Genomic DNA, 24,773 nt, shown 5'->3' with positions numbered 1-24,773 from the left:
TAATCTGCAGTTTGAACGGACTTGTTTCAATGTCAGGGCTATCATCTATCAAAGATGATAAATGATCTATAAGATCAAGTTTCACATTACAGATATAAGAAATGTATTTATGACACGTTGTAAATGACCGCGGTCAAATAAGCCGCTGCCTGCTTTTCTGTAGTCAAATGAGCCGTCTCTATTTTCGAGGTGCGCGATTCGTGCGATAGTTACGGTAACAGTGTTTCGATCACCGAAAGAGCGGAGGCACGCAACCTAATGAGCAACTGACGCGATATTAGGATTAATGTCGTAAGGACATGAAGCAAATTTAAGAAATTATGGAATTCACAGTGAATGTAAAAAAAAAATATTCACTGATGGAAAATATAAAAAGGGAATTGGTCTCTATTCTAAAACTTGGATTTGAATAAAATGACTTCTTCCAATTGGTACATCACCATTCCTTCATAGTTCAGCTTAGTATTACCTCAGCAAATATCAAATACTTTTACTGTATAGTTTTAGAGAAATCCATGAACTACAGTACAGTAAGTTCAATTGACATCAATAGCTGAACTTTGGCCTCCAATAAAATAAGTTCCTCAAAAATTGGTACATCATTCCTTGACAGTTCTACTTAGTAATTCATGGACTCCTGCCACAGAAAACATATTACTGCATTGTTTTAGTTTTCATTGAATGAACATCAATAGCTGAAATTTGACCTTCAATAACTTTTCTTCCTCAAATTGGTACATCGCAGTTCCTTCACAATCCACTTCATGGACTACTAATACAGCAAATAGCAAATACTGTTACTGTATAGTTTTGGAGAAATCCACCGATAAAATATTATACTAAACATTAAATTAACATCAATACCTAAAATTTCACCTTCAATAACTCCTGTTCCTCAAATGGGTACATAACCATTCCTCCACAGTTCTACTAAGTACCTCATGGAATAATACCACCGCAAATATCAAATGCTTTTACTGCAAAGTTTTGGAATAATCCATTACTAAGTTTTCGTATAATTAATTAAATTTGTGAATTTGACCTTAAAGGTCAAATATCAGCTATTGATGTCCATTCAATGTACAGTACGATACTTTATGTATTATTCCACCGTAATTGAAGACTACAACTACATTTTGACAAGTTGCAATTCCAATAAAAACATCTTCATTAGACATCGGTGCCATGCAAACGTCTCTTCTCCAAAGCTGGAAAGGTGGTGAGAATGTGAATAAAGCATGTTCTGTGGAATTTTATTTTAAAATAAAAGTCTTTATTACTACATTGAGGAGACATGTTTGTCATTTAGTTAAATCAGAGTTGCAGAAGCACCAAATACAGCTCTAATAACATCGGACTATCAAACATATTTGCCACATCAGGGCTACTTGTATATTATTATCCACAGAGAAACACAATTACACACCTTTCATTAAATAACTTATTTGACAATAAAACATGGACTGTGATGCTGAACAACCACGTATCAGAGAGGGTTTGATGGTCAGTTTGCGCTGATGCAGTTCCCACACACAACTAGCAGATGTCGTTGTTCTGACTGTGTCAAATGGTGTCGAGCAATGTGTCGATTTCAGCCCAACTGTGTCATAGTTGCTCAGTGATTCATGAGGCTTCAATTTCACCATCTCTACTATACAGCTGAACTCATACTGTCTTCTTTGGAATGCGTTCATACTAACGAACCTGACTGCTACAAATACCGGAACGTTTTTTTCCCGCCTCTAAGGTTCCGCTTCAATAGTTCCAATTTATTTAATTAACCAGTTACTGTCACTGCACAAAATAAATAGTCAGATGGCAGCTTCACCTTATCTTTACACAAACAGAGGTGTACGATTTGAGATATGAAACATCATTACAGAAAGGAAGGATGTAATCAGGAAGCCAGACCGCTTCCTGATTACATCAGCTGAGCGGAACTATGAAGGTGCAAAGTTCACCAGAGCGAGCTGACAGTCTGGTGGCTGTTCATCGAACACAGCTTCAAAATCACTGGAAATAAAATCAGTCATAGCTACAGACAGCAAGAGAACCTGAAGCGTTGTAGTGGGAACACAAAGTGACCACAACGTATCAAACACTGAGCATTAAATAACTTCCTGTTGGACGTAAGGCAAGGTTTCAAAACAAGATAAGCAAATATATATATAAAAAGCAGAATGAGGCCAACATTAGTGGCACCACAGGTTGCTGCATCAGTTTTGATACTCAAGAGAAGGACACATCTCATGGACAAAGGAGGAAGCAGAACTGGACCAAGATCCATCCAGCTCAGCGTCTACGGACACTAAGAAAACCTTTAATTGTCCCGCAGTGGGGAAATTGCGTCTCACAACAGCACAATTGAGAGTTAAATAATACAGCATCAGAAGTTATACGTTATTATATGATCATATTTTGTTACTCAGGTCCCTTTGTTACTTGACTAAACTTTACTGGAGTCCAGCCAAACACTAACTTTTAAGCAATTTACTCACAACCTGTTTAAACCAGCTAGAGCCACCTTTTATATTATTAGCTACAGTTTATTACGGTTTATTACAGTTTATTAGCTACAGCTTGAGGAGCGAATAGAAAAATTCTACTATTGAACAAAACTCAGGGCCCAGAAAACCTTGAGGCAACTCTTGATATGATCTAGAGTTGTCCAAATGAGGCAGGATCACAGGCGGCCAGCAGTCAGCCAGGACAGGATTATTGGGGAAACGGCAGTAGGGACAGACTTGGAGACCAACAGGACCACAGATGGTTGAGCAGGATTACAGGACGCTGCTCAGATCAGGGGACTTGTAAAATTGGGACACAGAGCTGAGCAGTGACACAGCCCGAGTGAGAAAAGGGAACAACCCCTCACTGCTGGTGCAGAGCATATCAGCTCAGAAAAGTGAGGCAACATGTGTAATGTCCAACAGACAACGTCTCTGCTCTGCTGTGTCCTAGAAAAATAAACAGATGATGTGGTTCCTCCCTGCACCCAAATTCCTACAGTTCCTCTGTAGGTGGCAGCTTCATTTGACCTAGAGACCAAAACCAGATCCATCACAGTCTTGACAATCATCCTGCAGAGAAGTTTGTAAGTGCAGCTTTCCAACATCCTGATCCAAAACCTTTTGACACAGCATTCAAACATCTGTCGGTTCAACAGATCCTCACATCTCCCCAAAAATGTGAACAAAAGTTAATCGAAACATGAGCATGTAGGAGAAACATAAAACAAAATTCAGTTGATCCACAAGTTAAACAACAAATTGTGGTTTTCACACTAACTAAAGGTCAGAGATCACTCAAATTCTGCCGCATTTAAAAAACAGACAGCAAAGCCCTAAATCTGCTGCAATGGCCTGTAGGCCCTTAAACTCAGCTGATCTGAAGGTCAGAGAAAAATCTACAGCAAGTCCAGGAAAAAATGAACAACCTCAAAACAAGATGTTTACATCCAAAGCACAAATCCTGCCAATTCATCAAGTTCACCAGTAAAGGTGGTCTGGTGACCCAGAACCAGTTAGAACCAGGCGCTCAGTCGTCCTGATGATACTCATCACCAGCTGAGCTGCAGTGTTGACTCCGACTGTACAGGTGTCCCTAATAACGTGGCCAGTGATGATGTGCTGAAAGAATGTACTGGAACAAACACTGGACTTCGTTTAATGGAAGCACAGCATTACTGTGGCACTGATCCACAGTTATTGTACATTCAGACATGTTAAAATCTGCCTGTTAACCATCATCGTCTGCTAAACAGCTGCTTGCATTTAACATGTGAAAACTCCAGCCGGAGTGGAATTGACCAATTCTTTGGCTGTCGACAAGCTGGGCAGATCATCTTCTCGTTCCTTTAGAAGAGGAAAGAGTTTGCTCTCTGCTCACAGCTCCGAGCTCCCGGAGCGCGTCTGTGACCAGACTTCATCCTGAGAGTCAGAGTCGTGCCTTCTCCTGGGTGTCTCAGTGTCACCTCCAGCACATGCAGCAGCTCTGTCGGTCAGAGGCAGGTAGGAGTAGTCGCGGTGTTTGGGGAAGCGAACCGCCAGGGAGCCTCGGCAGCCACGTTCCAGGTGAAGCAGCAGGCTAGCTGCCAGGAGGAGGGTCAGGCTCAGAATGAGGATCAGCCATGTCCGTCTGAGGAGACACAGGATGCTCAGCTCATGCAGACACACACCTTCATGTTTAGGCAATTTACATGCTGCTCCTTATAAATCAGCCTGATAGTGAGAAGGCTTAGTAGTAGGCTCTACACGACATGTCAATGCTACACATGGTGTGTAAAGTTGTTTCTGGCTCAGACACTAAGATCACTTCCTGTCAAATATCAAAATGCCATGATCCATTCCAGTAGCCAGGTTTCTCCAAAGAACTGGAGGCAACTTTGGAACTCAACGTACCAGGAGGTTTGTAAAAACAGAGTCGTCACCGTCAGGCCTGCAGACATGTAGCATTGGCCCAACACCACCTTCTGTCAGCTGTCTAAGAACATGTAAGGGCCATCAGTTGCACCTCCCACCCACAGCTGTAGAAGCTGCTTCTGTCCATGGCCTGTCTATCACAGGGCTACATGTAGACAGACAACCACTCACCTACGTACGATTTAGACTCTCCAGTCAACCTAACTAAACATTTCTGGTCTGTGGGGAAAAACTGGAGAAAAGCCAAAAGGCAACCAAGGCACCGGGAGACCTGGGATTCGCAGTCAGGACCCGTGAAAAGCAGAAGTGATGGAGCTCTTACTCTGTTAGATGAGGTGGCTCCCTGCGAGCTTCCTCCTCCCGTCTCCACAATGTAAACATCTGTTTGGCCAGACACTGTCCAGCTGTGGAAACAAAGCACCATCCATCATCACATTCCTGTCTCGAGGGGGTTCAAGTGAGGTCAGTGATTTTAACAATCTCATTTTTCAATTAAAGTTTCAAAGTGAAGACTAATAATGTTTCATTAACATGTCTGATGAAATGAGAAAAACAAACAAATATATAAATGGAACAGATTTGTTTCCACTAGATACAGGAACAGAAGCAAACTATACAACTATGTTGTAAACATGGAAGCGTTTACATACAATCTAGTTCACTGTGCAGTGTCTAAGGGAAAGGAAAATTATTAAACTTTGTACATAAGTCAAACAAAACAACTTGTTCTACAAAGTGATTTGTTATTTGAGCACAAAACAAAGAGGTGAAACCTCCTGTTACTGTAAGCGTCACACTAGCTACAGTTTTAGCCCACGCTCCACTTCACATACACCGGTCACAGGTTGATTAAACACATTTTGATGGTTATTTTGTACTTTAGGATGTTTGGGAGCTGATGTGCAGCGGAGTTCACACAGAGATTGAACTGCCCCACCACAAATCCTCACCACCTTCTACAGAGGCACCAGAGAGAGCTTCACGAGCAGCTGCTGGTTTGGGAATTGCTGAGAGGATACTCATTACTCATGCAAAGCAAGTTTAAGCCAAGCCTGATCAACCTTATTGTCAGTACACATGCACAAGCAAAGGGCAGCAAAATGCAGTTTAAGTCTAACCAGAAGTGCTATAAGAAGTAAGTGCAGGATATGTAAAGGTGCAGGAGAAATATGGATGATATTGATATTAACTGTGGCCTGTCTGTGAGGGCTGGTGGTTGGCTGACTGACGGTAAGCGTATCGCGTCACTTCCGGTTACTGAGGTTTGCTGCCGCTGTGTGTGTACAGCGTTACTCTCCGCTCTTTTCTAAATATTATCGTTTTATATCTGATAGCGACTGCTAAAAGTTGCAAAACAAGCTTGTAACACTCAAGCATTCTTTCCTTTCATTAAACGTCCTGCTAATTTACACTGTTATTTAAGTGTTTTCTCCGCTAGCGTAGCTCTTAGCTAACTTTCCTGCTATGGCTTCCCCCTTTTCCTCTCCCTCTTGCTCTGTTCGGTGCTCGGTGTGTCCTATGTTTAGCTTATCCTCTGCCTCCTTTAGTGATGGTAATGGTATCTGTAATAGGTGTACGCTAGTTGCAGGGTTGGAGTCGAGGTTGTTAGACTTAGAGTCTCGGCTTCGCACCTTAGAAAACAGGCCAGCTAGCCAGGTCCCTTTAGCCAGTGCGGAGCCTCCTAGCTTAGCTGCTACCAGTCCCCCGGCAGGTCCCAGGCAGCTGGGTAACGACTGGGTCACGGCTCGTAAGAAACGTAGCTTTAGGCAGGCGCCCACGGTTCACCACCAACCGCTTCGCTCCTGACGAGGTGGTGGATAGTCTATGCTAGTCTAAAGAATCCGCCATCTCCTGGGCAGTCTGTGGTGCAACGAGGCATTGGTGGATGGAGCAGGGCATGATTTCCCAGATGTGCTCAATTGGATTCAGATCTAGGGGAAGGATGGGCCAGTCCAAAGAGTAAATGGTTTTGTCTTTCAGGAACTGCTGACACTCTCCAGCCAGGTCCAGCGTTGTGTTGCATTTGGATGAACCCAAGGCCAACCGCACCAGCTTATGGTCTCACAAGGGGTCTGAAGATCTAATCTCGGTCAGGCTGCCTCTGGCGAGCAAATGGAGGGCTGTGCGGCCCTCCAAAGAAATGCCCCCCCCCCCCGCACTATTACAGTCACACTGTCAAACTGGTCACGCTGAATGATGTTGCAGGAAGCAGAAAGTTCTCCACAGCGTCTCAAGACTGTGTCACATCTGTCACACGAACCTGCTTTCAGTGGCCACAATTTCAGCAGCTGGTTGCACACACCGCAACGCACAAACTCAACCTGTCCACCAGCACAGCGACATCACATCATATTTAGGATGGACTAAATAAAACCAAAAAGAAACCATTAATCAAGAAGAGTACATATAGTGCAGAAGCACTCCTGTATGAGGGTGTCTTGCTAGTTGCCCATAATTTTCACCTGTTGTCTATCTAACAGCATGTAAAACTAAGTGTTCCCCTTTTTAGCAGTGTATATTGATTATTAGATTAGTGCTAATCAAATATAAATGTACAATAGATATGTGCAGAGTTGAACAATGATTATATTCAGTATTGAATAGTGAAATGGTTTGGGGGAGAATGTAGGCCCATACTATTGGGGTAGAGGTATCAGTGGGGGGCAGAGTTGAATAGGGAGACACCCCCAGGAAAGAAACTGTTCCTCAGCCCGCTTGTTTTTGTCCAGGGGAACCTGAAGCTCCTGCCGAAGGTAGGAGAGAGAGAGATATGTTTATGGGTGGGGTGAGAGGAGTCCGTAAGAATACTGCAGGCTTGATGCAGACAGCGTTTCTTTTGGATGTCCCCAATGGACATCCCGTACCAGACTATGCACAATAGGGCGCATCCTAACCAACTGTGTCAGTGGTAGAAGTTCACCAGGATGGAAGAGGACAGCTTTTCTTTAGTGTTCTCAAGAAGAAGAGCGCTAGTGAACCTCCTTGATCATGCTAGAGGTGTTGGTGGTCCAGGTCATGTCCTCTAAGATGTGGATATCCAGGAACTTGAAGGATGAGACAGGCTCAACGGCCATCCTGTTAACGTGTGAGCCTCTGTTAAGGAGAAGATTACTGTGCATGCACCAAGTGGCCAGATGCTTGACCTCCCCCCTGTAGGTAGTCTCATCATTTCATTAATGCTAATTGAGATTAGAATATTAAAGCTTTTTGGAATATTCTAATTTTCTGAGATTGTGGATTTGGGGTTTTCACGAGCTGTAAACCATAATCTCAGTTATAACGGCCATCCTGTTAACGTGTGAGCCTCTGTTAAGGAGAAGATTACTGTGCATGCACCAAGTGGCCAGATGCTTGACCTCCCCCCTGTAGGCAGTCTCATCATTTCATTAATGCTAATTGAGATTAGAATATTAAAGCTTTTTGGAATATTCTAATTTTCTGAGATTGTGGATTTGGGGTTTTCACGAGCTGTAAACCATAATCTCAGTTATGACAAATCACAACTTGAACTCTTGCGTTGCAAGATTCACCTTTCAGTTGCAATACTGAAAATGAGTGAAGGTTTGCATGATATTCTAAATTTTCGAGTATCACCTGTACGCCACACCCATCACACACTTTTCAACACAAAAGGGACTGAACTGAAAAACAAACACACGTGCGCACATCACACACACACTACTGAACTGAAACACTCTCACAAACACTTACAAATCTTACAAATGGTTCATACCTACCAGAACTGCTATTTTGCTCAATAATCCACAACTTGTTATTGCACAGTATTTGCAATACTTTATTGTTTCTCCCCTAACTACCTCATCACTACAAAAGTAATTAAAACGTGCCATATTTGCAGAGGGACTTCATGTTGTTTGTTGTTGGCTCTTTTGTACGTTTGACTGTCTGTATAGGAATGAATAGTTGTCTATTAACTTAAAAATGTGAATCTTCCATGTCATGTTAGTTAGTTAGTTAGCTAATCTCTTGCTAATAGGTCTCTTAGTTAGCCAGCTAGTTCTTTCAATTTATGTTGTAAATCTGTTGTAATTTATGTTGCATATACATAGCACCTTGGTCATGGAGGAACTGAATTGTTTATAGCTGAAATGACAAAGGCCTACTTGATTTGTCTACTCCTCAAAATGCAAATAGTCAAACACTGCTACACGAGACCACTGCTTCACAGTGGTGGAGACACATCAGGATTTGAAAGCAGGAGGAGATTCTACAGAACGTCTGTGAGCCATTACCTGTGTGCAATGTGAGGTTGGTCTCTTCAGGCAGTGTGGCATTACAGCTTCCTGTCTGCGGGTCACAGAGGCAAGGGTCGTCACAGCGGCACTGCTGAGTACAGGAGAGACCGAAGAAACCTAGGGGACACACTGACACAGAACAGAAACAGCTGCTTCTGAAAACAATCAAATCTTAATATTGTTTCACAGTGAAACAGACCAAAATAGAAATAAGCTGGAACCCAGCGTGTTAATAGATCAGGCATGTTGACAGATTTACACCAGAGCCATGTGATAGAGCTGTGGTGTTCAGCCGCAGTGTTTGTTCTCTGACTTCTTGTTCGAGTGCTGTAATTTGGATACTGTTTCACATACGCGATAATGAAGATCATCTTCTACTTTAAGCAGGGTCAGTATAGAATTAAAATGAAGCTCGATGAGGATGCTGCAGGTTACCTTGGTTGCAGTTGTGTCCTCTCCACCCAGCGTGACACACACATCCACCTGCAACACAGAGTAAATGATAGTCATATCACCTCCAGGGTGCTCAGGAAGTGTGCAGACCTGCTCACTGAGGTGATTTTCTCCATATTCAACCTAAGCCTGAGCCTGGAGAGAGGACCAGTACTCTGGAGGATGTCCTGTCTGGCTCCAGTTCCTAAAGTACCCTGTCCCAAGGAGCTGAACCACTTCAGACTCGTCACCTTAACCTTCCTCCTGAGGCCATGGAGAGGATCGTGCTCAGTCACCTCCGCAACCAGTTGAGCTCAGCCCTGGACCCGCTGCAGTTCGTTTATCGACCAGGCATACGGGTGGATGACACCATTTTCTACCTGCAGCATCGGGCCCTTTCTCACCTGGAGTCTCCTGGAAGCACTTTGAGAGTCATGTTTTTTTTATTTCTCTAGTGCTTTTAACACCATCCAGCCATCACTGCTGCACTGAGGAGGAAGCTGGAGGTGGCATGGGTGGACCAACTCTGGCTGCTAGGTCCATCAGCTACCTCAGACAGGCCACAACCCCTCCACCCCCTGTACCACACTGTAGAGGCTCTGAGCAGCTCCTTCAGCACCAGACTCTTACACCCACAGTGGAGGAAGGAGCTACCGCAGTTCATTCCTCACCACAGCCACCAGACTGTACAACATAGGACTACAGTAATAGACAAATGTGCCTACAAGGTATCATCCATCCTACTCGTTTGTTTCCCGTTGTTGATCAGTGGCATTGACTGTTTATATTATCGTTGTTGTGCAATATGAAAATCTTACTTGATTTTTTTTTACTTGTTTTTACTTGACTTACTTGATTACGGTCTTATTGTTTCTTGTATTGTTAATACTGCTGCCGTCTGTTCTATTTACTGTTCTTCCACACTGCTGGAGTGTTTGTCCTTTTTAATGTCTTCTTGCTGCTACAACAAAAGAATTTGCCCATTGTGGGATGAATAAAGTATATCTTATCTAATCCTAAAAAGCACAACAGTTGTGAATGATGGATATAAAATAAAGGTTAATGGATGTTTTGAGGATAATTCTGGATTATGCCCAGGACCTTCCTGTCAGAACGTCAGCGGACCCACATGCACGACACAGACAGACTGGGATATGAAAACAAAAAGGAATTTATTCCAAAAAACTCAGAGTCAAGATCAGGCAGGGTCATACACAGGTAAGCAGAAAGGCTCAATGAAAGGGTTCAGGCAGGCTCAGTTCTGTGGACAGACAGTGCTCGTTAACCGTGTTGGCAGGGATCGAAGTACCGTTCAGGACGAGGCAGAATCGTAGTCATAAAACAGGCGGGGAAATTACCAGACAGCTTCAGCAGACGAAGCAGGCAGGGATCAGGCAAGGCTCGGTAACAGTAGGCAAAACAAGATCGAAAACACGGGTCGGGACAAGAACAAAAACGCTGGATGATGGTGAATACACGCAAACACGAACTAACAATCTAGCAAGGTACTGGGGTGAGAGCTGATGCTTAAATGCTAGGTGACTGATTAATGATGAAGTGCAGGTGTGGATAATGACCGGTAGAAGCAGGGAACAGCTGTGACATGACGTAAACAGGAAGTCCTTTCAAGGTAATGACAGAAGTAAACCCAAGGCGTGACAGTAAACACAGTTGTGGAGTGAGTGGCAGGAAGTCCTTCAAAATAAAACCCGAGAATAGAACCAGACAATACCGAAAGTAAAGAACTCAAAATAAAACAAGAGCAGGACCAGAGACTGTGACACTTCCATTTGTCAACCGTAGGAACTTACTGGCAGTGCAGATGCCACGGGGGCCGCAGACTGGTGGAAGACACACCCTAGCCTCACAGCCAACACCCTGCCAGCCCTGCCTGCACTGGCAGCGTCCGTCAATGCAGTCACCATTCCCACTGCAGTTCGATGGTTGGCAACGCCTCGGGTGAACACACAGGATGGTAGAGACGCGCCGTTCACAGCACCACCTTTCGTCGTTATCGCTGACAGGGAGTAAAAAGCTAAGTACAGCTGTGTTTTCAGTCAAGAGCATTTTCGTTAACTCACCAGTGATCGGATGGGTAGCTGGCCAGAGAGCCATCAACCACAAATGTGGAAGAACCGCCACCATCCAGGTTGATGGCGTTAATTGCACCGCTCTGCTTCATGAACTCAGCAAACTCCCAAAGATTCATCCTGTTGAGACGCAAAGCAAACCGATCCAAGTTGAAATGTAAAAGCACCAACACAAAGAGCAGATGAGCAACAGATGAACACGAGGCCTTCACTGCTCCCCATGTTGCATTAGAAGCTGAAACTGAAATGGAGTTAGACGAGCACTGAAACCATCCCCACATAGTCCACCCAGTTCCTTACCCTCTCACTGACGTTTTCCCATCAATCTGGAACAAAAGGAGATTTCCATCTGCATCATGGCCCACTGCCGTTCTGGCCGACACCACATCCACGAAGTTGTGGAAATGCCCTGCCAAGATGCAGCAGCAGTGTTTTGTAAACAGCCATTTGAGGTCTTTCCAGAATTCCTCAATTGGGTTTAGGTCAGGGCTCTGGCATTCATTCAAGAACAGTCACAGAGTTGTTGTGAAGCCATCCAGGACTTCCTGTACAAAAAACTTCCATCTTGGTCTCATCAGACCAGAGAATCTCATTTCTCACAATCTTGGAGTCCTTCAGGTGTATTTTAGCAAACTCCATGTGGGCTTTTGTGTGTCTTGCACTGAGGAGAGGCTTTGGTCGGCCACTCTGTCATAAAGCTCCGAGTAGTGGAGGGCTGCAGTGATGGTTGACTTTGTACAACTTCCTCCCATCTCCCGATTGCATCTCTGGAGCTCAGCCAAGTAAGCTCAGTAAGGTTCTTCTTTGCAGATAGTTCAGTCTAGGAAGGGTTCTGGCTGTGCCAAATGTCTTACATTTAAGGACTATTTCCTACTATTATTATTATTTCAGGAATTTCCCCACTGTGGGGTCAACAAAGTTATATCTTATCTTATGGAGACCACTGTGCTCTTAGGAACATTCAGAGCAGCAGACTATTTTTGTAACCTTTGTAACCAGAATTGTTACAACACACATATCTGGCCCTGAGCTCCTCAGGCAGTTCCATTGACCTCATGATTCTAATTTTCTCTGACATGCACTGTGAGCTGTAAGGTCATATTATTTATACAGGTGTGTGGCTTTCAAGTTGAATCAGTATAATCAACCACAGCGTGACCCAAATTAAGGTATAGAATCAGTGAGTGGCACCGCACAGAGTCTGAATACTTATGACCATGTGTTATTTCAGCAAAATCTGTCAACAATTCTGTGTTCTTATGTCAATATGGGGTGCTGTGTGTACAGGAATGAGGAAAAAAATTACTTGATGATTTTAGCAAATGGCTGCAATATAACAAGGAATAAAAAATTTAAAAGGGGTCTAAATACTTTCCATACACACTGTAAATAAAAGCATGTGTGCAGCTAAACAGTCGTGTTGTGTTGGTGTCATGACGCAGTATGGCCTCATACTGCGTACCGGTCTCCTGTGTCTCGTCGCACTCTGCCTTCAGGCTCTGGTTGATGTAAACCTCCCCGTCCCTCAGCAGCCACACCACACCACTAACCAGCTGAACAAATGGGTTGGACTGGTCCAGAACGTCGTCCTGTGACAGATACCTGCACGGAGTAAGGGAGGTCCATCATCACCAGGTAGTGTCAGACAACAGTGTCTTTGGTGGAGGTAACCCAGCGGTGCTGCTGGTTTAGACCCATGGGCAGATCCAGCTTGTTATACAGGACGTGTAAACGTAAAGAGATGTTTGTTGCCTGACAGACATTAAACAGAAGAACCTGCATGTTTCCTGCCCAACACAAACAACTGAAGGGGGTTACAGCTGCACAAACTCCGTGTGTCTGTTTGGGACATTATTAAACCTACATGTGTCTTTGGATACATATCTAAGAGGATGCATCTGTAAGAGACCAGACCTGAGCAGCACCACTTTCTAGAACCTACTGTCAGGTGCAGACAAACCAAAGTGGTTTGAGTTCTTTTCAAGTATGAAAGAAAGTGTCGCCACTTTGCAGATCGCTAAATATAACAAAGTCAAGTTTGATTATATAACACCAACTGACAAAAGTTAAAGCCCTGTTACAGTGTCACATTCTGGGCTGGCTCTTACCCAAACACCAAGGTGCCATCCCTCCTGATCCCAAACTGGGCGTTTTGGACCCCACCGCTGTCCTGCACCCTCCTGCCGTCGCTTACCACGTTGCCCAGACAGTGACCGGACTGGGTTCTGAAGAAGCCAGCGTTTTGTGCATAGAGACACCCAGCGGTTCGGGCAGTCTCCTTGACGGTGGACCTCTGATTCATGCCACAGCCACCCGGCCCACCTGGCTCCAAGACAGACACCGTCCTCAGCGGGTCGTGTACCACCGTCATGTGACCTGGGACATTTATGATACTCAATTAGCCAATATGTAAATTGGAACCACCTGTCGTTTTTGAGTGATCAGTGAAGACAGAAAAATAATAAACAGTCCAACTTAAGGTTTCACCTCTTTTCACACAACAATATTCTTCACTTTGTTTACGCTGCTTTGGAGGCTCCATCACTGACCGTGAACCCATCTGGGGGCTCCCTGCATGTTTTTCACAAACATCCTAGATGTGGACACAAGCCCGCTGTGGTTGTCAGCGGCCCAGCTCTCGTGGGTGGTGTTGCCGTGAATGAGGGGCTGACAGTCCCTGACGTGGCGGTGGGAGTGGGAGGGGCCATGTCCGTGGGCATAGGGCAGCAGCACATCATCATCCACAGAGGAGCTACACCGGAATGAAATCACAATGTACAATATGCAGACTCTTTCTGATAAAAAGGTCTGATAAGTTCAAGATAAAAACTTACAGAAAGAACTGAAACATAATTATATTCTCCTATTAATAAATCACTGATTGAGTCACTTTAGCTCATTTGGTTTCGGCACTAATCATGTCCACATCTCTGAAACAGAAACCGGTGGAGCAGAGGCCCAAGGGGCTGCTATTAAACAAAAAAAAAAATCTAGGTGCTGGTCTCGTCCTAACCACCAGGTGGCATAATGTGAGGTCAAACTGTTCATTTCTATCTGTGTCTGTACCGATAAATATCCGTTGTCGTTGTGTGGTGATTATTAAGCACAAAAAACGATGTCATGTTTACTGTATCATTAAAAGTAGAGTAGTTCATTTTTATTAATTATAGATTATTATGCATCTTTGCTTGCTAGTGCGCGCGCTAGTGGTTGTCGTCAATTGCCGAAGTTGCTGATGTCTTTACACAGTTCCCAGGCCAGTCGAGAGACATAGTCCCTCCAGCCAATCCAATGGGATACTATAAGTATAATAACATAGTAAAATAGGAATCTATATTTATTTATCAATCTGTGTTATAAATGTGCCTCTGTACTCATGAAGAAAAAGTACAAAACAAACTGGATTTTTGTTTCTCTTGATATGAGCGACAAACGGGATTCAAGTTTTTGTTTTTTTCGACACAAGGCACTGAGTTGGACTTAAAGCAGTTTTTTCGTTTTGAGAAAAAAAGCAGAGAACGAAAAAAAATAAGTCGTTGGTTCGTTATAGCAGCTTTTAAGTTGGTGGAGAAACCAAACTCTCAAAATTTACACGACCGCAGTGACCTATAGTTTGCTCTGACTCTGAATGAACAGGCAGGCCTCCTCAATGGAACCCACCTGGGCACAAGTCTCCATGCCCGGGTGTGCTCCCGCACACCAGCAGGGAGGCCCGCCTCGGTTCCTTGGCACCAGACAAACGCCAACCCCCCCAAATGACACCATTCCAGCCAGCGAGCGGCAGTCCTAGCAGCCGCTTAACTCCAACTGCAGGGGACCCACGCGGCCACCCCAGAATCAACCACTGCCCCTTTCCCTGTGCAGGCAGGCACTCCCAACCACCAGGCACCCCCCCTCCCACTGCGCCAGACACGGCGCAGTACCCGAGCTCCATGCATCCCTACCTGAAAATAGAATCAGAGTGTAGTTCTGGTTATTGATTTGAACAAGCAGACAATGTGTCTAAGGTGGTGTAATCTAAAAAGCTGTTCGAGTACTGAGTAATGCTTAATTTCTTTTTAGGAGGGGCTGCTGACATTGGACAGCTTAACAAAGTTGATAGGTGTTCGCATAAATCCTTGCCAAAATTGCTGCACAGGTGAAGATGACCAGAATCCATGTACTGTAGGAATCTATCTGCTGTGTTAGCTGTAGAATGAGGGCAAATATTCAAGTTTGAGATTTGGAGCATCCTTTGTCCTGTATAGTGAGTTCTATGGAGAATTTTATATTGTATTAATTATAAGTTTTTTTTTTTCTCCTTTGGAATAAGTTAGAACATATTTGTCCAGAAAACATGATTAGTGCTGATGTCCAGATCAGCTTCCCATTTACAGATTGGGAGGCTCACTGTATCATCAACATTGCAAAGTAAAATATAAATTTGATACTTTAATTTTCACTGAGATGTCAATAAATCATTTTACTGCTGCTGGTGGTTGCATCTGTATAGGAGTATTTTTAGAGTCAATACTTAATGCAAAAACTAAGAAATTGGCACTAGTGATTTCATATCGGGACACAAATTCTTCTAATTCTTCAGTTTCGTGAAAACATGCTTCAGATGTGTTGCCCAAGTTGCCCCTGGTGTTTCGAGTGAGCGCCAGTGCATGGCAGCTGCTGGCATCAGTTTGTGGAGGAGTGAATGGGTAAATGCGATGTAGTGTAAAGCGCTTTGGATCCCTGAAGGGTGTTTAAATGTGCTTTATGAGTTCTTAGGTAGTTCCAGGTCTAGGTTTTTGAAGAGTTTTTAAACTAATTCGTGGTGGCCTGTGAGATTTATGAGTCTAATGTCTTAAACCACATCTGGTCTGGCTGAGTCGGAATCATTGAGAATATGTAGTTAATTTTTGCCAGGACCATCATTTTTATGGTGGCAATTTTTCCAATAAGTGAAATGGGTAAGGACTGCCATCTTTTGAGGTTGGCTTATATTTGTTTTAATAATGGATGTATGTAGTTTAGATAAATAAGCTCTGATAACCTAGACGACAATTCAATGCCCAAGTATTTAATGTTCATAAATTTATTTTATGATTTACTGATTTGGTAAATATTTCAGTAATTCCTTCATGCTGTAATTGCTGCAGCTAAAGGTTAAATTAAATAAATATTACAATAAATATTGCAAATAGTGATGGAGATGCAGCCCTGTCTGGTCCCTCTATGCAGACCAAACCTCAGTGAGGTTAGGCTATTTGTTCTGACTGGGGCTCTTGCTGAGCTGTATAATATTTGGATCCAGTCTATGAATGAGTTCCCATTGCCGAATTTATACAGAGTATCTAATAGAAACTTCCAGTTGACTGTCAAAAGCTTTTTCTGCATCTAGGGAGACGATGGCTGACTCTAATTTATGTTCATATTGTTTGTTGACTGTCTGCCTTTAATGAAGCCTGTTTGATCAGAGTGAATTAATTATATATATTAAATATATTAAACAGCTACGCCCTGCCAGTGATCAGATACCCTGCGGGAATAATAAGGTGGCCAAAGGAAGAGATACAGACCACACGAAAGCTCCTCACCATGCATGGAGGGTTCCACCCCAAATCCAGCACCCTGAGACTGTACGCTAGCCACAAGGAAGGAGGCCGAGGACTAGTGAGCGTGAGAGCCACTATTCGGGATGAAACATCCAAGATCCATAAGTACATCAAGGATAAGGCCCCGACAGAGGACGTGCTGAGTGAATGTCTCAGGCAGTGGAGAACAGAGGATGAGATGCTGGAAGAGGGACCATCATGGGAGGACAAGCCCTTACACGGGATGTACCACCGGAACATAACCGAAGTGGCTGATCTCAACAAATCCTACCAATGGCTTGAAAAGGGTGGGCTGAAGGACAGCACAGAGGCACTCATCCTGGCTGCACAGGAGCAAGCCCTGAGCACCAGAGCCATAGAGGCCCAGATCTACCACACCAGACAAGACCCAAGGTGTAGACTGTGCAAGAGGCCCCTGAGACGATCCAGCACATAACTGCAGTGTAAGATGCTGGCAGGGAAAGCATACATGGAACGCCATAACCAAGTGGCAGGCATAGTATACAGGAACATCTGCGTGGAGTATGGACTGGAAACCCCAAGGTCAAAGTGGGAAACACCTCCCAAGGTGGTAGAGAACGAGCGAGCTAGGGGCTAAATGCACCTGGCAGGGTCTGCCAAGGCAAACACATCCTGGGCGATGGGCCAGACTAAGAGCGGTTCATAAACTCCCCTATGATGGAAGGACCGAGACCTTGCACTGTATGGCGCCTGTATGGCGCAGGCGATTGCCGGGGGATTTCAACACCCACGTGGGCAATGACAGTGACACCTGGAGAGACGTGTTTGGGAGGAACGGCCTCCCTGATCTGAACCCGAGTGGGGTTATGTTATTGGACTTCTGTGCTAGGCATAGTCTGGCAATAACTAACACCACGTTCAAACATAAGGGTATCCATTAATGCACATGGCACCAGGACACCCTAGGGCAGAGACCGATGATAGACTTTGTAGTCGTTTCACCTGACCTTTGGCCATATGTTTTGGACACTCGAGTAAAGAAAGGGGCTGAGCTGTCAACTGATCACCACCTGGTGGCGAGTAGGATCCGCTGGCGGGGAAGGAGGCTGGAACGACTTGGCAGGCCCAAATGTATAGTGAGGGTCTTTTGGGAACGTGTGGCTAAACCCTCTGTCAGAGGGGCCTTTAACTCACACCTCCAGGAGAGCTTCGACCAGATTCCGAGGGAGGCTGGAGACAGAGAGTCTGAGCGGACCATGTTCTCCAACTCTATTGTCAACACGGTCACTCTGAGCTGTGGACGCAAGGGTCTCCAGTGCTTGTTGTGGTGGTATTTTCCAAACCCCGTTGTGGACACTGGAGTTAAGGGATGCCATCAAGCTGATGATGGAGTCCAGGTGTGGATGACCTGTGGGACTCCTGGGGAACATGATGGGTACCGACGGGTGAAGCATGCTGCAGCCTGTGCTGTTGCAGAGGAAAAAACTTGCCTCTGCTGCTGCAGCTGTTGACCTTGACTGAGGATGTTATTGGACGGTGGAAGGAGTACTTTGAGGATCTCCTCAATCCCTCTGACATGCCTTCTGCTGAGGAAGCAGAGGCAGAGGCCTCGGTGCTGTACTTGCCCATCACCCAGGCTCAGGTCACCGAGGTAGTTCAAAAGCTCCTTGGTGGCAGGGCAGCGGGGGTTGATTAGATCCGCCCCAAGTACCTCAAGTCTCTGGATGATGGGGGGGCTGTCTTGGGTGACACGCCTCTGGATGATGGGGACAGTTCCTCTGGAATGGACAACCGGGGTGGTTGTCCTTCTTTATAAAAAGGGGGACAGGAGAGCGTGTTCCAACTGTAGGGGGGAAAATCACAATTTTCAGCCTCCCTTACCAAAATGTTGGTATGTGTTTGTGGTGGCTTAGTGAAAGGTCTCAGGTTCAAACCCCCACCAGAGCACCAAGTGTGTTCACCTCACCAATTGCAGTAGACAAAAAAAGCAAACAAACAGGTCAAAAGGCCACGAGGGGAGGCGCCGTTATGTGAAACAGGAGGTGCCTTTCATCCAGGCCAAGGGAGCTATGGGGTAAATAAGTAACATCCGTGTGTCTTTTTATTTTTGTCTTGATCATATTAATTTAGAGCTTGACCCAGTTTCCAGTCAGGCTCAGTTCAAGTCAAAGTCGTGTTTGTTTTCATATGTATAGGTTCCCCTGTGCAATAAAAATTCTTACATTGCTTGTTCACAATGAATGCCAGGACAGATAAATAAAAATAAGATTAGAAGATAAGAAATACAATCTAACTAAATACTATACAAACTATACGGTAGTAGTAATAATAATAATAATAATAATAATAATAATAATAATAATAATAATAATAATAATAATAATAATGAGGAATACTAACTAAGGTTACACTACTACAATTTAAAAAAGTGAATAAGGATGATCTAGACCAGGGGTTTGCCACCGATAACACCCACATTTTCAATTAAAAAAAAAAAAAAAAAAAACACTGAGGGCGGCAAAATTATATTACTTGAGAACATTTAAGAATTGTTTTTTTAATCCAAAGAAGACATAAAAGTCAGGGCTCAGAGGTTTAACATTTTAAATTTTATTGACAGAAGATCGTAGCAATTAACAGCATACCTATTCAGTCCTCGTTCTCTTTTATATGGAATACGAGCAACGATCAAACGTAAGCGAAATATTACGCCTAGTAAAACTATAAAAACTGTTTAGATCGTTTACAGACGATAAAGCATTGTCAAGGCATCGACAAGGACAGCTAACTCGCTTTTCACTGCTTCAAACAGCTGCTGCAACTGAGAGCAACCAGTGCGGCATCACCAGTCAATCTGGAAGCGCATTCATTGGTTAGGACACTTTAGGTGTGCGAACTGGGGAGGAAACAGCAGCAGCGACTGAAGAGCGACTGAATAGAGTTGATGTCTTCCCCGCTGACAGGCGCATTCATTTGATAATACACTTACCTTGGCTGACAGTTCAGTTGAAAAACACACTGAATCGTTATCAAACCGTCCTTGAAAAACATCTATGAACTGCAGTTTCTTCCTTGATTATCCATGATTATTATGGAAGAAGCCCAAATGATCGCCAGTCCAAATTGTGCAATTAATACTGTGTTTACAATAAAAGGTAATAAATAATAATAATAATAATAATAGTAGTATTGTCAATTTAAAATGCGTTGCATATTTTAAACGAATGTTGAAGTGCTACAAATAAATTAGACCAGAAAGCTACAATAAATACATAAGTTTATTCTTGCAAAGTAAACATGCAGTCTTAGCAGAGAGCGGCAGTCTGGCGCTCTCTGCTAAGACCCATCCACGGATATGCTTCGATTAAAAATTAACAGCAGAGGTTTCTTGTTTTTCATTTTTCTCTAAACGAAAAAACAGGTTTAAATCTAATTCCGTGTGTTTTTGTTGAAAATATTTTGCTAGGTTTATTGGTTTGTAAAGCGGTGCTTTTATTCAAATCTGTTTGCCGCCCATACCAAGAGAAAGGAGAAAACCGGTGAAGGTGGATGGACGGGCGAATGGGAAATCAAAGGTTTGAAACGTAGACGGGCGGAATAAGTCACATCAGCCACTCATCCAGTTACAATGACACGCACAGTCAAAACAAATTCTCGCTACACCTAGTGCACCACTCCCCTGTTTCTCTCGTTGCCTGCATTTGCACATCCATACATTTGTGTATTGGTCTCTCTCTGTCTGGACACATGACAGAAGAGTTTGATGTCTCCACCAAATTATAAGCAGAGGTAACGAGAGAATGTTTTTTTTGTTTTCAGTTTGTCTCTAAACAAAAAAAACATCTTAACACTAATTCCGTGTCTTTTGTAAAAATCAAATACTTTTGCCTGGTTTATTGGTTTGTAAGGCGGTGCTTTGATTAATCGCAAGAGAAACGAAAACACCGGCGAAAGTGGCTGAATGGACAGATGGGAAATCAAAATGTTGAAACGTACGCGGGCTAAATCAAGTGATTTCAGCCTATCAAACTGCAGTTCTGCAGACACAGAGTAAACGCGTACGAACAAACAGGTTGCTGTAATGTGTCGCTGTAGATCTGCTGTTCTGGCGTCCTTTCAAAGTTACGATTGACAACTGCTGTCAAACAAATTCCTATGATTATTACGGTTATTTACATAAAATCTACGACTATTGGAAAACATTCATTAACAAGTTGTGGAAGTTTAAAACCTAAATAAGCGGCTGTAGTCGCAAATGGACTGCACTCTATGTCTTTACTTGGCCATGCGCATTCAAATTATATTAATTAAACCGCGACCCATAATCATGGAATTATGTGAAGCCAATATATTGTATCAGATGTTCGAGCGGTGGGTGTGTACATATTCTTAAGAGACGCCTGCTATTCAAAAAAACAAAAAAGCTAAGGAGATTGAAAACAAGAACGTTTTGCTGCTGTTGCGCACGTCTGTTCTAAACAGACCACAGACCACAGAACAATTATAACGTTGCAGTGAACAGAAAACAACTAAGCCATCAAGAAGTTGTTGCCCTTCATACGCCCCACGTTCGAGCACACAACAGATACTTAATAGTAAAATAGGTTTGGTGTAATATATGTGTTACAGGTAGAAATGAACAGTCGGACCTCAGTTACGCTGGAGTGCATTGGAGGTTTCTAATCCACGCTGCGCCACCTGGTGGTTAAAACGAGACTAGTATGCTGATTTTTTTCAGCCGGCTGCAGGATTAAAATTCTTTAGTCAGCGACGCACCCGCTGAAGCGTACTGCAGTGAAAACGCTAGTCACTTTGAACCGCTACCACTGTATAAGTAAATATAACAAAAACAGCTTATTTATTTATTTATTTTTTCTATAACAGCTTATAGATAAATAGTTTTAAGTTCAAGAGATAAAAGAATTGCTTAAGGTTATGGAAACATCTAAAACACCTGAAAGTAGCTGCAGAGTAAAAAGTTGGAGCTTTTGGAAGAAACGTGTGCAGGTAATTGCTAAAGAGTCAAACAGTTGAAAGCAGAAATACTGCTATTGTTAGCTAAGGATTTGGATTGGTGCTTTTATTTTGAAAGTATATGGAAGAAGACTGTTAAATTGTATAAATAACTAACTACTGACAATACACCAGTTGAAAGCATAATTATTGCTATATTTAGATTTAAATTGGTGGTCTTACTTTGAAAGGACATAGACGAAAGGTGCAGGTAATATTACTAAACTATAAAGTAGTCTCATTAAGTAGCCAGTCAAAACCAAAATTTCAAACTTTTATTTTGAAAGTATTTGGAAAAGGTGTGTAGACAATTGCTAAACTGTAAAACAGTCTTATTAATTAGCAATCATTACCCATTCCAAAAAAGCTGATAAATTAAATTGGGGCTTTTATTTAAGTATATAGTAGTTTAAGTATATGAAGGAAGCATGTGTCTCATTAACTAGTCACAATTACCCATTCAAAAGCAAAAATAATGCTATTAAAGCTAAGGATTTGGATTGGTGCTTTTATTTTGAAAGCCTTCAAGGGAAGTGTCTGATTAATTACTAAACATTCAAACAGTGTAATGAACTAATCAGTAATATGTATTGAGCTGCTACACTGAGCATGAGGAGTTTGCCTGTCAGTCAAAGCTGCAGCTGCACCGTTGTCATGAAGACAAAAGGCGAGAAATGCATTAGAGTCAATGGGAAGATTTCTGGAACACTCTGTGCTTTGAGGCAGGTACAGACTAAAGTATAGGTCCGAGGGCTTGACCTGACACATCATTAAAAAAAGAAGACAATTATGACTACGACTAAGTGAAAGAGATATGTTCATAGAGTGAAAACTGTGGCTGTAATGACGAGTTAAAGGAAAAGGTTCTGTCTTAAAAATGGTGTTTACATTCTAGCTGTGACATTACTCTAGCTGTGACATCACGCACTCTGCTATAACTCAAAGTGTTGTAGATATTAAAAAGCTGAACAATAGATTAATAGTTGAATATTTGAAGATTGTTTTGTAGTTTAAATGGTGTCTGTAGCTTAGAGTATGCGGAGGTAGTTAAAGCTGAAAGTAGACGAAGCCAAAGAGGATTTGAAAAATTGTTTCCATTTCAATGAAAAGAATTTGTCCATGTCCATGCACGTAAACAAACGTTTATTCGTGTTTATGCAGTTATTTGCGAATTAAGCTGTTCAAGTGTAAAACTACGCCATAGCGTGGTCCCACATCGCTACTGTAGCAACATGTAACGTCTAGAGTAAAACGAAACCATTTCTAAAAAACGTTCATTGGCCTCAACTCACGATCAGACGTATATTTAAAGTTCCCTGCGCACAAACACAACATAACATAACAAAAAAGAAAGACACACAGCTGTTAAACACCCTTTTAGGACTGGTAGCGTTGCATGTCCGATGTTTGAACTCAAAGATGACGTCAACTTCAAAAACACGTGCTGAAAGTTAGCGCGTGTAATTCAATTAATTCATTCATTCATGAGCGGGTCATAACAGATAAACCAAACCAAACCTAAACAAAAATCAATCGTCTGTCTGTTACAGGGAAGTAAAACAATCACCTCTCATTGTGGAGCACTGCTAACAGCTGCTAGCAGGCTATCGTGAGCGGTCAGCTAGCCCTGAGAGGGGCCTGTCTTACCGTGCAGTTTTTGCCACGTAGAGCTGGACGCAAAGCAACAGCCGCAAGCACAAATGCTTCGCTGACACCAGTGCCATATGAAGAGTAAGAGCAATCTGTCAAATTCCCTTGCGGTCTAGCTGGTTCATAAATTTTCTTCTTCTTCTTTTGTGTTTACCGGCGGCTTGCATCCTAATCGTTGCATTACCGCCACCTATCGATATCTCTGCCCTTCATATTCTTTCCCCCAACCCGTAATCATTTAAAAAATAAACAATATAATGTAATAGGAGGTTAGCCTGGACTAGCTGTCAGGCTTTGAAGCTTCTCAGTCAGTTCACACATGGAGCACCATCATAGCACCTAGGATACAGGACTGTTCATTTTTCTTGGAAATAATGACTTTGTAATTTTTTTGTAATTATGTTAAAAAAAGTTAATTTTTGTCATTTTTTTGTAATTTCTTACTCCTCCAACTTCCAGCAGCACCCTCAAACATATATCTTTGAGTCCAGCTTCCCTCATACTCCTCAGCATTCCTTCCCTTTCCCTTCTATACTTGTCGCACTCCATTATAACACGGTCCACTCCCTCCACCTCACCACAAAACTCACACCTCTCTCTATCAACTGTAAAGTGCTGTTCAGATACGTGTGCCCTATTCTTAATCCAACTAGTCCTCCACCTGTCCCTATTTTCTTTTTTATTCTATACAATTTCTGTCCTTTATCCTCTTTATCCCAACTGTCCTGCCACTCCTTCATAATATTCACCCACACTATGCTTTTCCCTTCACCTTTTGACAATTTAACAAGTTCCACAACCTCCTCCTGCTCTGTTGCCCTTTCGCCACTCTGTCCACCCACTCATTCCCTTTTATACCCACGTGCCCCGGAACCCACATCAACACTATTTCCCTAATACTATTCCTACTTAATAAATCCACCACTTCAAATAACACCTCCTGGTGGTACTTTGCATTTGTCCCCCGCAGCGATTGCAACACTGATAGAGAGTCACTGCAGATTAACACCCTATTCAGCCCTCTGAGTTCCACCAACCTCAGTGCCACCCTTATTGCAACTAATTCCACTGCAAACACACTTATGTGATTAAATGTTCTGACTCCGATTTCTTCTCCTGATGTTTCCACTACCACTCCAGCCCCCGTTTTGCTTGAATTTTGATCTTTTGACCCATCTGTAAATATCCGAACAAACCCCTTGGAGTTCGATAATATTTACTATATTATCGAACTCTCTAACCGCATTAAACTCCTCTGCTTGCCTTTTGCCCTCCTCTAACCCCAACTTCACCTTCACTTCTTTCTGCCTCCATATGGGACTTTAAGAATGTACTTCTCTATTTCCACCTCTATCTCACCTACCC

The 24,773-nt window shown here is 43.1% G+C and overlaps 1 protein-coding gene across 2 annotated transcripts; it reads right to left on the bottom strand.

The window, feature by feature from the left end:
• Positions 1-1,237: 1,237 nt before the first annotated feature.
• nagpa (N-acetylglucosamine-1-phosphodiester alpha-N-acetylglucosaminidase) lies at positions 1,238-23,575 on the bottom strand. Of its 2 annotated transcripts, XM_029129563.3 has the most exons (11): positions 23,406-23,575; positions 13,749-13,951; positions 13,308-13,575; positions 12,662-12,801; positions 11,500-11,608; positions 11,191-11,319; positions 10,921-11,126; positions 9,113-9,160; positions 8,675-8,806; positions 4,744-4,825; positions 1,238-4,137 (listed from the first exon to the last, which is right to left on the bottom strand). In XM_029129563.3, exons 1-11 carry the CDS (start codon positions 23,480-23,482, stop codon positions 3,885-3,887), a joined length of 1,647 nt encoding a protein of 548 aa, XP_028985396.1. In that variant the 5' UTR covers positions 23,483-23,575; the 3' UTR covers positions 1,238-3,884. The 2 variants fall into 2 exon arrangements, with proteins under 2 accessions (XP_028985396.1, XP_055358991.1); XM_055503016.1 differs by lacking the exon at positions 23,406-23,575 and having other exon boundaries at positions 13,687-13,825.
• Between the last annotated feature and the right edge of the window lie 1,198 nt (positions 23,576-24,773).

The sequence above is a fragment of the Betta splendens genome, chromosome 16 (genome assembly GCF_900634795.4).
Source record: "Betta splendens chromosome 16, fBetSpl5.4, whole genome shotgun sequence".
Taxonomy (NCBI): Eukaryota; Metazoa; Chordata; class Actinopteri; order Anabantiformes; family Osphronemidae; genus Betta; species Betta splendens.
Note: the sequence above shows the minus strand (reverse complement) of the source record. Positions and strands in the feature narration are given on the sequence as shown.